The sequence below is a fragment of the Uloborus diversus genome, unplaced genomic scaffold (genome assembly GCF_026930045.1).
Source record: "Uloborus diversus isolate 005 unplaced genomic scaffold, Udiv.v.3.1 scaffold_15, whole genome shotgun sequence".
Lineage (NCBI taxonomy): Eukaryota > Metazoa > Arthropoda > Arachnida > Araneae > Uloboridae > Uloborus > Uloborus diversus.
This window is the reverse complement of record NW_026558209.1, coordinates 2,486,603-2,503,235: the sequence shown is the minus strand read 5'-3', so window position 1 is coordinate 2,503,235 and position 16,633 is coordinate 2,486,603. Positions and strand designations below refer to the sequence as shown.

Sequence of the window (16,633 nt, the reverse complement as noted above, 5' to 3'; positions counted from 1 at the left end):
TGAGTGCCTTCGATTCCATCGGGGCTAGCCGATTATGTCATGACATATGCCCGATATTTATTTTGAAAATATCATATTTTGATATTTTCGATATTTAATTTTTTCAACCACGGTATTTTTCAACATAAAAACTATATTAATCATAGTAATATTGTTTATTTTTTATTAGAAATGATCAAAAAGTTTCTATATTTTTATGATGTATCAATACATCATTAATAAAACAAAGTAATATAATATTCCTTCATTTAGTTGTATTTTATATTCATAAATTTTTTGGTAATGTAACAATTTTAATTCATATTAAAAGTGCCTAGTTAAAGCAAATATCTTATGACTGAGCGCCTACTAATGCATATTTTTATTTCTCAACCATATAACTGTAAAAGTAGCTAACAGAAGAAAAATGAGCAAAGCAATGAATGCTAAATGAACTCCATCAAAATTGATTGTTAATTAAAGATGAAATGTAAAATATAAATAATGAAAGAAACCTTAATTTTAAGTCTTCCTATTGCATACTTGCCAACTCTACTGTTTTTAACGGGAGACTCCTGTTTTTTGCTTCCGTCTCCCGTTTTTGCCGTTTTTTCAGTCAATCATCAAAAAGTTTCACTCTCTTCTCAATAGATGGCGCCCTTTTCTAGTCTACCAATGTCAGGGAATAAGAATATTTCCAATGAATAACTCGTTTAGTAAAAATTAATTTTTTGGAAGCTTTCCACATTGCATGTACAACGAAGCACGTGCTTTGCCGAAAATTGAAGCAGATTTCAATCCTTTTGCATCCTGAAATTATTTTAATTATTTTTAATATTTGAAGTTATTTTAACATGTGCTACTGTATACCTACTTATTTTATATTGTATTTTCATTATACATTGATTTTTTTTTTCCGAGTTTTAGGAATTAAATTTTGGTAGCTACTTTTCTGGTAGAGACTGGATAATGTGCGAAACTTTAAGCAAATTCACTCCTTATTATTTAGTTTTTCCTTTGCAGTATGTTTTTCTTGCTGCTACTAATTTGCTTACATCTGCGAAAAATCCCCATTTCACTTTAAATTTAGTATTGATGTTATTTAAAAGCATAATTTAATAATTCTGTTGGGAGGATATGTCGATAGTGAATCACCTATGTACCCCTAGTAAAATCTCCTGTTTTTTTTTTCCTTCGAAGGTTGGCAAGTATGCTATTGCAATAATGATATGAGAAAATAAAGAGTGATTTGAGGACGCATTTACTATTTTGAGGACTTTTGTTTGTGTTGGTTGAAAATATCGGATTTATCGTCGCCTCGGAGCAACAGTGAGACGTCTGATCCCCAGGAGTAATGATAGCTGAGATATCCTGACTGAGGCTGACGAACGCAGGTTTCAAAGAGAAAGAACGATTGGAATTGTTCGCTATTTATACTTGCCTCATTTGCATAGGATTGGGCATCAAAGGATGCCAACCTAAAACTGAAACTTTACACGTGCCCAAAGAGTTGAGGAGTTAATCTAATTTGAATGAAGTTGATTTTACATTACATGACATAAGGAATGAGAACGCGGATAAATATCGTTTACCGATGTCTATCAATATCCCACTGTTGCTCCGAGGCCACGATAGATGGGATATTTCCGAGCCCCGGGTGTCGTCATTTGTCTTGTAAAAACTTGACTGAAATGTAGATTTGTGTTCTGAACGATGGTTTCTCGCAGGTTGTACGCGGAGAGCGTGGAGTCCCGCGTGAAGGGCCTGGGCATCCTGGTGGACGTGCTGTTCCTGAAGGACGAGGCGCTGCTCACCCAGACCATCGACGACATCGCCCGCAAGGGCTCGCTCTACGCCATGGTCATCAGCCCCCAGAACGAGACGCACGGCTCCGTCACGGTCAACATCCTGCACGGCACGCCGCAAGGTGAGACACCTCCTCGAGCCGAGTCTTGCCCTCAAAGACGCCCTGCGTCGGGAGGGGTTGTCGTAAAAGCGCCAAAGACGGCGTGGTTGATCGCCGTCCGATTTCGACCGTCACGCACGAACCGGAAAACGTGCTGCCACGTAAACCGACTGACCGCCGGCTCGAGACTCGGGATGCTCTCGTCCGAAGGGAAGGGAACATAATGATGGGATTTGGGTGCAGTATGGTCTTATTTATTTTATTCACAAAGTGGGAAAAAAAAAAGTTTTTGTGGAAAAAACAACAAAAGATAAATAAATAGCTTCGTTTCGGTCAAAATTGTGTGAGGAAAATGGTGGACTCAAAATTCTGTTGTATGAAGGTAGTAAATTCATATCTGAGATGAGAACATGAATACTGCCGTGTGTGCAAGTAAAGGACAGTAACTGCAAATTTTTCATTTTTTTGCGTTTTTGTCGTCTATTGTACGTTATATGTATCTCTATAGTACAAGTTCGCTTACTTGGTTTCCGCTGAAAAAAAGGCGCTCAGACCATCGACGACATCGCACGCAAGGGCTCGCTCTACGCCATGGTCATCAGCCCGCAGAACGAGACGCACGGCTCCGTCACGGTCAACACGCCGCAAGGTGAGAGACGCCCCCTTCCGAGCCGAGTCTTGCCCTGGTCGGCGCCCTGCATAGGATGGGTGCAACACCTTCCGTCTGGGGACGGATTTCCGTCTCGATGAAATTTCGGAGACGGGACGGAAAGAAATTCGACGACTTTCCATCAATTTTTACTTTTTGGAAATATGTTTTAATCATACCGCTTCATAACCACGAATTTACATCGATATTTTCTCGATTTTATGGGCTCGTTTTGCTGTATGCCTTTGGAAGCATGGCTTTTATACTCTCGCCGTTTAATTTTTTTCAGGTAGCTCTGTTACTTCCACGGGCCGGAGTCGCTCGGTATTCCCACAGAGCCCCCGGCACCCCTTGCTCTATTATGGCAGTTGTCTACATTTAGGTTTTAGGAACTATGATATGAAAAAGTGCCGAAGAGACACACACACAGACATAGAAAAAGAACAAAAAAAAAAGAAAAAAAAAAGCTTAAATACTACATTTAAAACTAAGTTCATATTGATACAAAAGTCAAAGCTTAAAATTCAAATGAAGCACTAAATCCAAAACTGGCAGAGTAAAAATCAGCAACATCTATATGTGTAGAATTTTCGTTGAGCACACATGCGTGAAGGGGGGGGGATCAAAATATTTTCCGTCTTGAACACATCACCAAACTTGCACACATGCGTGGAGGGGTTGTCGTAAAAGCGCCAAAGACAACATGGGTAATCGCCGTCCGATTTCCACCGTCACGCACGAACCGGGAAGCGTGCTGCCACGACTGACCGCCAGCTCGAGACTCGGGACGCTCTCGTCCGAAGGGATCTGCCGGAAGGGAAGGGAACACGATGACGAGATTTGAGTGCAGTACGGTCTTATTTATTTTATTCACAAAGTGGAAAAAAAAAGTTTTTGTGGAAACAACAACAAAAGATAAATAAGTAGCTTCGTTTCGGTCAAAATTGTATGAGGAAAATGGTGGACTCAAAATTCTGTGTTATGAGGGTAGTAAATTCGTTTCCGAGATGAGAACGTGAATATTGCCGTGTGCAAGTAAAGGGCAGTAACTGCAAATTTTTCATTTTTTTGCGTTTTTGTCATCTATTGTACGTTATCTCTATGGTACGAGCTCGCTCATTCGGTTTCCGCTGAAAAAATGGCTGCTCACCCAGACCATCGACGACATCGCGCGCAAAGGCTCGCTCTACGCCATGGTCATCAGCCCGCAGAATGAGACCCACGGCTCCGTCACGGTCAACATCCTGCACCGCACGCCGCAAGGTGAGAGACGCCCCCTTCGAGCCGAGTCTTGCCCCGGTCGGCGCCCTGCGCCGGGAGGGGTTGTCGTAAAAGTGCCGTCCGATTTCGACCCTCACGCACGAACTGGAAAGCGTGCTGCCACGTAAACCGGCTGAATGCCGGCTCGAGACTCTCTCGTCCGAAGGGATCTGCCGGAAGGGAACACAATGACGGGATTTGGGGGCAGTACGGTCTTATTTATTTTATCCACAAAGTGGGAAAAAAAAAGTTTTTGTGGAAACATCAACAAAAAATAAATATAGAGCTTCATTTCGGTCAAAATTGTAGGAGGAAAATGGTGGGCTCAAAATTCTGTTTTGTGAAAGTAGTAAATTCATTTTTGCGATGAGAGTGTGAATAGATTATAGTTCAGATTTAAAAAAAAATGCCCGTGAATCAATGGTTATTGTTGCATTATTGAAAGAAAACTCACGTAAATTGAGAGTGTAACTGTGACAAAAGTTGTAAGAAAGATTCAATTGTATAAAATAACAAAAGCCTTTATTGAAGCAAAAAGTGTTATGTAAAATACATTAAAAACATTAGGTTAATATAAAGAATAAACTGGGCCATTGGGTGTTCTAAGTATTGCACTAATAAAAACAGTAAGAAAGATTTTTAAATATTGCACTATACTACACCCTCCATTAGCTACCTAATATGAATCCTGTTTACCATGGCAAGTACAACTTTTCAAGTAGTAAGCAAAATGACTAGACTAAGTTCCGCATCATATACCATCTAGGAATCCATCATGGAGAAATGCCACTTAATACCCTACAATTCAGAAGTATGCTACACTTTAATGTAATATCATTCTATTACTCTTCCATACTGCATTCGCGCTGATATAACTACCGTACTAATAGTAAACCAGCTTTCACATTGTTCCAATGGCACTCACATACTTAGACAGATAGATAGGAAGATCGATAGCCATGACGTAACGGCGATTCACCTTAAGAACACAAGTTCGTAACACGTGCTCAATGCTCATTGGTCCACGTATATCTAGCGTGAGCAGTGCGACGATTTCTAGAACCTTCTTCAACTTTCCGTCCAATGAGAGATCGTGACAAGGGCACCATCAAGTGGCACGAATTCAAGCTTTAACTTTTATGGAGGATGTTTACCTGATACCTATTGATATAATATGCGGCACTAAGTAAATACTTGATATCTTAACATCATCTAATACTTAATCATTTATGCTAATCTTTAAGTAGTAAGCAACGAGATAAAAATAGGGTAAATATACTATTAAAAAGGTAACAGTAATTTCTTCCAAACTTTCTAAATAATGAAGATGTGAACACTATGCCTTTTTTTCTTACACAGAAATGTAAACCGTCGCACTCGACCCCCCGCATGGGGTGTTGAGAAGTGAGTGCCTCAGATTCCCCCGTACTTCCCGTAGGAGTTCCCCCTTTTCCAGTTCGAACCGTCGGCATGCCGAACCGTACGAGATGCCGACAGACACCACGTATTCCCCATCCGTATGACGCTTATGCGTGGCGCAAAATGAGCCTCCATTCGTTTCTTTTCGTCGATAACGATCCGTTCGTTCACGAATCTCGATCGAGCGTCCGTCGTGATTCGTCCATTTCCTCGTGTACGTCGTTGCTCGGTCTCTTTTGGCATTTATTTTTGTCATATTTAACAGGATGCCAAATAAAAGATACTTTCCCTTCCGGCAAAGCGGTTACAAAGCGGATGAGTGCTTTAGAACACGACCCTGGAACAATGACTGAAATTTGATTTTCGTCATGCATTTTTGATACCATTGATGAATGATATCACCTATTAACTTTAATACTTCTTGCAGACTTGGTGGAAGAACTAACATTTCATCCACTTTCTGTGAATAACAGATGAAGAGACTTCTTCTTTAAGATGAACTAAAATTTGTTAACACGTGAGGAAATGAATATAATTGTATAAACTATTAACTGAAGCCAAAGGTAAAAAGACTAATAAAATATGACTAGCTTGTTCGTTAAGCTCATCCTAATACCACTAATCTACTACTATAATCAGCCGAGCAATACGAGCTCCACCCCGGCTACGTTTTGCGGGACAGACATCACAGAAGGAGTCTAAAAAAAGAGAGAGAGAATCTCAACTCTGGTCGCTGTTAAATAGCCTGTACTCATCAGTATTCACATCCATGCCCTCACCTCCACTCAGCCAATGAGGATGCGTCAAGTGGCGGAGACGCCTCCCCTCTAGGCCAATGGCGGGAGTCCGTGACATCACGCGTCCGATCCGACGGCTCTCTTCCGATTCGTTCAGATCGTCGGTCCGAACGAGCACCGTTTGATTATCGTGAAGTTCAGTTACCTGGGGAAAAGTAAGTGTAGAGATGGTGGTAGTAATTCTATTTCTAACAATACCTTGAAAAGTGCTCCGGGAAAAAAGTTCGTTTTCCAGTGCTTGCTGAAGTCATTAGATTGTGCTCGAAATACTTAAAAAAATAGTTCATCGGTGCCATTTTGTGAGCATAGCGTTCAGCACTGACGAATGATGATTGACACTTTTTCGGGAGACCCGAAACGAGTTTTTTCGCACCCGATGCGTTTAGTTATTCTCAATGCTTTAATTTTTACAGATAGCTTTGAGTGTAAAACTATTGTTTGAAGTAGTTATAACCCAGGGTTCGTACGCCCTTGAAAAACCTTGAAAAGTGCTTGAAAAAAAAAAGTTCATTTTCAAGTGCTTGAAAACCTTGAAAAAGTTTCTTAGTGCTTAAATTCTCTCAAAAATCAACGAATTGTGCTTAGAAGTTTTAAAAAAGTATTTCACCAATGCAATTTTCTGAACATGTGTTCAGTATGCAACATCGCGAAAAATTGCTTCCGTGTTTGGGATTTCAATCCTTTTGCATCTTGTAAATATTTTGATGTTTTTTACAACCGAAAGATATTTTGACATATGGTACCTTAGATTAGTTTATTTTTTGTTTGATTTCATTAATTAACAAAGAAATTAATTTGGAAACCATGACAACATTGAACTTACTCGGGTTTCGCGGAAAATTGCTCTTGTGTTTGAAATTTCAATCTTTTTGCATCCTGCAAATATTTAAATATTTTGGCTAATCAAATGTTAGTTTTGCATATGCTACCTTAGATTAGTATATTTTTTGTTTAATTTTAATAAAAAACAAATAAATTTATTTCATGGGAAACATGCGACGTCAAACGAACTCAGACTTTGCGAAAAATTGCTTCTCGTGTTTGAAATTTCAATCTTTTTGCATCTTGCAAATATTTAAATATATTCACTAATCGGATGTTATTTTCATATTTGCTACCGTAGATTAGTATATTTTATGCTTAATTTCAGTAAAATATAAGTTTATTTTATGGGAAACATGACAACATTAAACTTAATTCGCGAAAGTTTGCTTCCCTTGTTTGAGATTTCAATCCGTTTGCATTTTGTAAATATTTTTATATTTTTGGCAATTAGTAGTTATTTTGACACTGCTACATCAGATTAGCTTATTTTTTTATTTTAATAACTAAAGAGTTAAAGAATTTATTACCTTGGTCTTGTTTAATTATTTGCTTATTTATTTTTGCAATTTTGAATGATTATCTTTACCTAATTTTTGGTCATAACAGATTTTTTTTTTTTTAAATTTAAATTTCAGCAGTTGAACACCCAACAAATTAACTTAAAGTTTGTATTTTAAACATAAAGTTGATTTATATAATTTTATTTATAAGTACATCATTTTTTTATGTCTGCCAAAATAAATAAGGTGTATAACAGGGGTGGTTGTGTTATGATTATTCACTTGAAATCCAGTAGTGTTCGTTTTTATGCTTTTACCTCCCTATATCTCCAATTTTCCCCTTTTCCTCAAATGTTCAAAATTACTACTTTATTAAGGTTGTGGGTACTTGGAGCTTACTGAAAGAGGCTTTAATCAGCAAAGGGGTAGATAGCTTAAGGAGGGTTATTCATCTGCATTTGGATCTAATAAATTGACCAGTGCCTGTTACTGGTTATCAACAGGCACTGGGCATGGTATTTCTATGCAGAATATTTTGACTTAATAAACTATTTTATGAATTGTATGCATAGCAAAAGCTATTGTTGTACATATGTATATTCAAGTAATAGGGGTCTTAGTTTTAAAAATTATTCCCCCCCCCCTTGCCCCATTTTGCTCTTTGAAACTTTCAGTAATTTTTTATGAACTCACAAATCACAATTACACCTGAATATTATTGCCTTTCTAAATTTAAATTCTAATTTCAACAATAACCCATTTTTTCCCAAAATAAAACTACTTTTGTCATAATATATGTCAACTTCTTGTGAATCTTTTCAATTTCGAAATATGACTCTATAAATCTGAACTTGCACATTTATTGTCTATTGCAAGTTAATCAATGAAAGCTGAATAGGCTCAAGTTTGCATTCAGAGTATTGATCACTGCTTAAGCTGCTTTTGTATATTTTGAGGTGTAGAGACTGTACTGTGGACTTTTATAAACTTTTCTTACTTCCTATTTTTTAAATTTACTCGAGGACAGTTGAAATGCCTTATTGGCTGAACAGCTAATAAATACATACGAATAATTGATTTACATACTTATAAATGATTTGCAAACCTAATATTTTTAGAACTTAATAGTGCAAACTGAAATAACTTTCTGGGTAGTGTTTTTGTCCTAACCGCCTTTATATTGTAATAAACCACAGTATAGATATTGAAAATAAATGTTGAAACCGGGGGGGGGGGGGGGGGGGAGTGACTTCAAAAACTCCTCTCTGGCAATGCCATTGAACTTGGGTATTTTAGTTTCTTCCCATAAAAGTTAAAAGCACTTATGAAAGGTTTTTTTTAAGTATTAATTTGTTGATTCTAGAAAATATACAAACCTCTGACTGCTGCAACCTTTGAAAAACCTCAAAATTAAACCTCTTGGTATCTGCATCTCTTTATGACCAAACTTTTTAAACATTTTCAGAAAAACTTTCAACGCAGTAGATTTTTCACCAAAGTGTCTCTCGTTGTAGAAAAAGCAATTTTGTTTTCCTATACTTTTTTGTATTATTGCCTTATTTCTATGTGGTTGTAGTAAATGAAATCTGCAAACAATATTTTTAGTACAAATTTATGATATTGCCTTGAAAACAAAATTTTTTACCTTGAAAAGTACTTGAAAAGTGCTTGAATTTTTTTCTGCCTAAAGGGTATGAACCCTGTAACCGGTACTTGGCCCTTTTCGAGTAAGACGGCAAATCGATGTGCTCGATACGCAGAGTCACGGGAAACTGTTTTTGTGTTCGAGATTTCGATGTTTTTGCTTCTCGTAAATTATTGTCACACTTTCGACGATCCAAAGTTTTTTTTATGTTTAATTTCCGTAAGTAATAAAGGATTCTTTTTTTTTCCGAACCACGGCAACACGAAACTTTCTGGGACTGTCGCAGAAAATGGCTTCTCGTGTTTGAAATTTCAATCTTTTTGCATCTTGTAATTATTTAAATATTTTGACCGATCGGATATTATTTTCGGGTATGCTGCCTTGGAATAGAATGTTTAATATTAACATGTATTATTTAATAAAAGATACATTTATTTTATGGGAAACATGCCAACATTAAACTAGGTTCGCGAAAATTTGCTTCTCTCGTTTGAGTTTTCCATCTAGCTAGTTTTATTTTTATTTGAATAACTGAAAAAAAAAACTTTTGTTTCGTTTCGTTAAAAACTTATTTAGTATGCACTTATTTTTGGTTATCACTGTTCGTTTGAGAAAAATATGAAATTTAAACAGTGCATAACGTTTTAATGCCGTGTTTGTATTTGAAACATATACAGTTTTGTACTGAAAAAGTTGAATTATATCATTTTTATAAAGTTAAATTCGTATGCATCAATTCATTGTTGTGGTGCTAAGGGGGGGGGGGGGGTATTTTTCCCCCCATAAAAGTTCGAAGCACTCATGGCCCTGCAACAGTGGAGTTTTTTTTTGTTTTTAATAAGCATATGGATTCTTGAAAATGTACTTTGAACATGAAAATCGCAAAACTGAGCCTCACGTGATCAGCTCTTCTCCACGACCGAGCTTTTCGGACATTTCTCGATAAACTTTCGACGCCGTCGATCTTTGATCGAAGCGTGTCACAAAGAAAACGTAGTTTGTTTTCGGGTATTTTTGCTAATGAATGAGTAAACGAATGTCTTCTAGAATGTTGGAGAAAATCCATGGCGTCATCTTATCTTTCGAATCCCTAAGGCCATTCATAGAAGCGACAGTGAACGGAAAGGTTGCTCAGCAAAGTGACAAATTTAGTAGGTACAATGCGAACATTCACAGTAAGTTTACTACAGTTAAATGACTTTAGTTTGTAAGTGATGAGATCATACTTGCCAACTGTACTTTTTTTAACGGGAGCCTCCCGTTTTTTGGTTCGACCTCCCGATTTCCCGTTTTTGCAGTTTTTTCAATCAATCATCAAAAGTTTCACTTTTTTCTCCATAGATGGCGCCCTTTTTTAGTCGTCCATGAACGTTAGAGGCAAAGAATTTCTCTTAATTATTCACTCATGCAGTAAAAATTTATTTACAAAAGCTTTCCACATTGCATGTTCACCGACACACGTGCTTTGCTGAAAACTGCAGCAGATTTCAATCTTTTTGCATCTTGAAAATATTTCAATTATTTTCGAAGTTTGCAATTATTTTAGCATGTGCTACCCTGTACCTACTTATTTTATACTTTATTTTCATGAAATATTAAATCTTTTTTGGATATTAATAATTAAATTTTTGTAGCGACTCTTTTTGGTAGAGACTAGCTCTTATTTGCATTAAATTAAATCTGCATGCTATATATATAGTACGAGTTTATGGTTGAACCTCGGAAAATATTTTTCGACTCTTGAAAAGTGCCTGCACTTTTTTCTCCCCGAAAGGTAATGATCACGGGCACTTGGGATGTATCTTGCTTTTGGATTATACTCCAAAGAAACAAAAGAGAAGAAAGACGGGGTGTGTTTGGAAGTGGGCTGGAATCATCGTACCATTCCATAGCCATGTACGTCGACATTCTGTCGATTTCCCGCCACAGGCTCGTTTCGTCTGCCCGATTTTGAACGAATCTTCCTCTGTCTCCGTTTAAAGGACGCATCGTTTCGCTCGCTATTTTCGATACTTCGCTTTTTCCCCTTCGTTTGCGGCTTTTTTTCTTTTTATTACCAAATAGGAAGTATTGTAATCGCGAAAAAATTTCGCTAAAAAAACGGCCTTGATTTCAATTTTGCTCACCCCCGAATTGTTAAGTATTGTTTAATTCTTTCTTGTCTTTAGTTAAGCCTTGTTTATTTATTTCATGCTCTTTAATTTCATTCATCTGTTTCGGTGATGAAGATGGCAACTATATAGTGTTCGGAAGATTTCGGTGGTACTGTGTGTACGAGTTGAATTTGTTGTTGCTCGGCTCTTACTTTATTATTTAAATAAATACAACTTTATTAATTAATCTGTGTGATTAATGGACAGGTTATGGGCCCAGGAACGCATCCATGTCGCTATCTGCGTTAAGAGCTGAACAGTAAGGTATTACCATGAAGGTTGAGTTGTTTTTTCGACCCGACAGCACGTGGATAAGTGCCTAAGATCGTATAGACGCCCGAAATATCCATTTTAACGATCGCCGAGTTAATTACAATGACTTTTCTCGTGACGTCCGTAGGTATGTGTGTATGTGTGTATGTATGTCGCATAACTCAAGAACGGTATGTCCTAGAAAGTTGAAATTTGGTTTGATTCTCCTATTGGTGTCTCGTTGGGCACCTCCCCTTTTGGTTGCATTCGGGTGTCTTTAAAGGGGTCTTTTGCACCTTTTTGGGGGGAAATCAATAATTTCAATGCAAAGTCAAGTGGTGTTATAATTTATGCAAACACTCGGCAATATATCGCCAAGTTTTGTCGCTAACTTGGCGACAAATTTTTTGCCGATTTCTTTTTTCTTTTTAAATCTGGTTTTAATTCTGCCACTGTTGGTGCTATTTAGAGAGTTAACTATTGAATCACGTTAAAATTGCCAGTAATGGGGAAATGACATTAAATTGGAGTAAAAGGAAGTCATGTGATGCACACGTCAGCTCGTTTTTCTTCCGCACTCGACAAGCGTGAACGAAAATCACGTACGCTCTCGCTTATCGGAATCCGAATCGCCGGTCGAGAGTGACCGCCGATGAGTCGACATACCGGGGAAAAAACGGGGATTTTAACGATGGGATAAAAGCCGGAAAACCTGGAGCTCCAGGTTTTGGTTTGTCCAGCGTTGTTGCGTGGTTCCACTTGTTTTTTATTTGGTGTTTTTGATCGATCGCTCCTCGATCTCGCTTCAACTCTAGTATTGGAGTATTTATTTTCTGCGTTTTTACCGCATTTATGCCTGCAAAATTATTATCTTTTTTTTTCTGCTAATGAAACATTTACCCTTCCAACGATGACCTTCTTAGGCCATAATAACGATGGCCTTCTTAGTAAATAATAAAATTGTACCAATAAATTAAATTGCTTTGAAAATAAGCTTTTATGCATATGTATTTTTAAAATAGACAATGTAGGATTAATGATTAAGTTGGTTTTTTGTTTAACAATGCTCTATTTAGCAACGTTTCTCTAAGTCTTTTCGAGATCTCGAACCCACCAAATTTTTGTAACACCACAGTATTGCAAAAATTCCGTTTCGGGACCAATTTTTTGTGGTTTTTCAAAACTTGTTGAGCATAGAAAGTGCCAGTGTCGATGACATTCGGGCCATTATTACCATTTTACGTACGACTTATTTTCTAAGCTTGTTCCAATTTTGCGTGTTTTGTTGTGAGCCTTTTCCAGAGTGGTGTAGTGTAAGAAAGGGCATTGACGCCTTTGATATTTCCCGTGTCGTTCCCGTTACTCACGATAAAATCGTTGACTGGCTATTGCAGTTATCCTCTGCCTTAAAAGAAAAAAATCTCATAATTTCTCGATGATACATGTATTTTTAAATGCTAACACAATCCGTGGTCGTTTCAATTTTAAGCCTCTCGCTGCAATTTCCACATGCGTGACGTTATTCTCGAACCTTATTCTCTCAATTTCATTGTTTCACTGTGTGTTTTCTGAAGTGTTCTTTCTGACTGTTCATCTGTTTCGTGAGCCGCATACTTCTTAATTACAGTAAATGTTGTACATATATTGTGTATTGGTTTTCTGCGCATAAAAAAACATGCGGATTTCAAAGTGAGTCAAGAAAATTTAGCGCTCAGTGACTGGCTGTTTCAATTTCATTTCTCCTATTTCTTCCACCGGTAATGTAGATTCCATTCTGGACTTCGATCCAATAACCGATACATTCTGTTTGAAAAGAAAACCGGGACCTAACTGGGGGGAAAAAACCAGTCATATATACATATTCAGTCGTTACAGAGTTTTTTTTTTCTACATATGACTTTATTCTGGATGATATTGATCCATATAAAAGGCAGCCAAGAACAGGAAAAGCAGCAACAAGAACATACAGCAAAAAGCAACAATTTAAAATCGATAAGAAATCTGTAAAGTAGAGCATTTCGCAGCTGGAGCAGAGTCGAGGAGAAAGTCAGTCCATGACAGATCGGGCAGTCCAATGAAGCTTTCCGAGTCATTTTGACTTTTGATCAGTTGGGTCAAGTTTAGAGCGAGAGAGGAGATGAGCGGCATTCACCGCAAATTAGACTGGTACTAGATGTTAAGATATCTATCTTGTGGAGGTGCTCAGCCAGGCAATCATGGCCTGTAGAGGGCTTAAAAAGGTTTGTTCCAGTAAGTCCTCCACACCTCTTGAATTTCGGCCCCAGGTTTGCCGTTCGAGTTGACTTTGTTTACGGCTGTAAGTCACTCCCAAATTTGGTTTTTGCAGAACTTGCCAAGAATAGGACCGTTCACTAGGTGATCTAGAGAGCCTTGCCACTTTCAATTCCAAGGAACCTACTGGAAGATGATGGTCTTATTTGCAGCTCTTGGAAGAATCACATCCATTTCAATTTCGAAGATGATGTTTGATTTAGATCCTACAGTAACTGCCTGGATAGCTGCTCTGAAGTCCACCAAGATTGGAGAAGTTGTTAAGCCTAGATTGAAAATTTATGAAGCGCCGGGAAAATGGCGTAAATCTCTGCATCAAAGTTAGATTTGTGAGAACCGACAGGATCTTGGATGGAGAAGAGATGACTATAAGCACCTATGAGAGCTTTGTTCTGCAAAAGTGAGCTGTCAGTGAGATTGTTAATCTGTAACTGGCTCTTAGGTTTGGGAAGCAGAGGGGGTTAACCTAGTGACTGCTCTCTATAAGGTAATCTGGATACATGTCTAGCAAAAGCTGCATCGATTGGAGACACCCCAGTTTTTAGCGTTACAGGGAAAGTGTAGTTAGTCCAGTATGCTCTATTTGATGACATTAGTTTGATATACGAACCGATTGCTTGTTTCTTTATTTCTCAGGCAATGGGAGAGTTACTGGTATAGATTTGCACAACTAGAATAAGTCATTCCGACAGCACCGTAGATCATTCGTAGTGCCTTGTTTCGGGAAAAGAGTCGACCTCTTCTTTTGTGGCTGTATTCATAGCTTCGCTCCCGTATTTCTTGACAGGCCCACCATTTCCCTACTGCTAAATGGTTCATCATTCATTACTGAGTTGTTCAATATTAATCTTGTTTCTGTAACCAGCTTATAAATATTTTATAATTTAACTTCAGCCCTGTAATAATTATTACTTGTACATTGCTACATTGATAGACTATTCGTCAGAAGACTATTTTCAGTAAAAGTAGGAATATCCATAAAATAAAATTACACATTTGGAACTGAAACAATCTTTTTTTTCCCAGTTGAACAGGAATGAAAAAATACGAATTGAAGCTCCGGTTCTATCGTGCAGCGATGTTACTTCAATTAATTGGCATTTTTCACTGGTTCTACCAACACTCGATCTCGAGTATTCTTCGAGCCAACGGCGGCGATTAGGTGTTCAATTCCAAGATGCGTCTACATCCATCTCGTTCAATTCCACTACCCATCGATGTCCAGCTCATGCGATTTGGTGATGCATCATTGTCCGTCCCGTTCAATTCCACTGTGTGTCCATATCCGTCCCGTTTGAATCCACGACATGTCATGTTCGGCCAGTTCGATTCCACAATGCGTCGTTGTCCGCCTCATGCGATTTGGTGATGCATCATTGTCCATCCCGTTCAATTCCACTATGCGTCCACGTCCTTCCCGTTCGATTCCACGACATGTCATGTTCGGCCAGTTCGATTCCACGTTATGTCACGTTCGGCCAGTTCGATTCCACAACGTGTTAGTGTCTGTCTCGTTCAATTCCGTGATGTATCATTGTCGGTCTTTTCGGATTCCACTATGTGTCAATTTTCATCCCGTTCAATTCCACTATGCGTCCATATCCGTCCCGTTTGATTCCACTATGCGTGCATGTCCGTCCCGTTCAATTCCATGACATGTCACGTTCGGCCAGTTCGATTCCACAATGCGTCGTTGTCCGCCTCATGCAATTTGGTGATGCATCATGGTCCGTCCCGTTCAATTCCACTATGCGTCCATGTCCATCCCGTTCGATTCCACGACATGTCACGTTCGCCCAGTTCGATTCTACAACGTGTCAGTGTCTGTCTCGTTCAATTCCGTGATGCATCATCGTCAGTCTCTTCCGATTCCACTACGTGTCAATCTTCATCCGGTTCAATTCCACGACGTGTTGATGTCCGTCCCGTTCGATTCCACGACATGTCAAGTTCGGCCAGTTCGATTCCACGACGTGTCAGTGTCTGTCTCGTTCAATTCCGTGATGCATCATTGTCGGTCTCTTCCGATTCCACTATGTATCAATCTTCATCCGGTTCAATTCCACGACGTGTTGATGTCCGTCACGTTCGATTCCACGACATGTCACGTTCAGCCAGTTCGATTCCACAACGTGTCAGTGTCTGTCTCGTTCAATTCCGTGATGCGTCATTGTCGGTCTCTTCCGATTCCACTATGTGTCAGTGTTCATCCGGTTCGATTCCACGACGTGTCAATGTCCGTCTCGTTCGATACCGCTATTGGTCAACGTCTGTCTCGTTCAATTCCGTGATGCATCATTGTCGGTCTCTTCCGATTCCACTATGTATCAATCTTCATCCGGTTCAATTCCACGACGTGTTGATGTCCGTCACGTTCGATTCCACGACATGTCACGTTCAGCCAGTTCGATTCCACAACGTGTCAGTGTCTGTCTCGTTCAATTCCGTGATGCGTCATTGTCGGTCTCTTCCGATTCCACTATGTGTCAGTGTTCATCCGGTTCGATTCCACGACGTGTCAATGTCCGTCTCGTTCGATACCGCTATTGGTCAACGTCTGTCTGGTATAGTTCCGAGACGCATCGACGCTCATTCTTGATTTCCAAGACACGTCGGCTTCTGTCTCGTTTGATTCTACGGAAAGGTAAAGTCCATTCGGCGCAGTGTCTTTATTTTCTTACTTAATTTTGTCATAAGGAAACAATTACTTTCTTCAAGTTTCACGAATCAGCGACATAGATCACGCACGAAGCCGACGTTCCTTTCGATGAGACGACGTCCGTTTGGGAAGATGATTTTAGGTTCATTCGCTTCGGTTCATCGTCGATCATCTCTCGATGATGTCTTCTGCAAGAAAAGGCCGTGAATCTCGGGGTGTCGTCGACGACAAAAAAGTTCAAATTGACTGGCCTTTCCGATAGCCGAGTAAGAAACTGAAGTTAAAAAAACTCAAAGC

The 16,633-nt window shown here is 38.8% G+C and overlaps 1 protein-coding gene across 1 annotated transcript in view; it reads left to right on the top strand.

Annotated features, from left to right (window-relative positions):
* The window catches only part of LOC129233045 (nuclear receptor coactivator 5-like), a 56,028-nt gene that overhangs the window by 19,684 nt on the left and 19,711 nt on the right, over positions 1 to 16,633 (top strand). Inside the window, exon 7 of the mRNA XM_054867126.1 lies at positions 1,707 to 1,906. Coding sequence (XP_054723101.1) covers positions 1,707 to 1,906 — 200 coding nt within the window. The remainder of the gene's footprint in view (positions 1 to 1,706; positions 1,907 to 16,633) is intronic.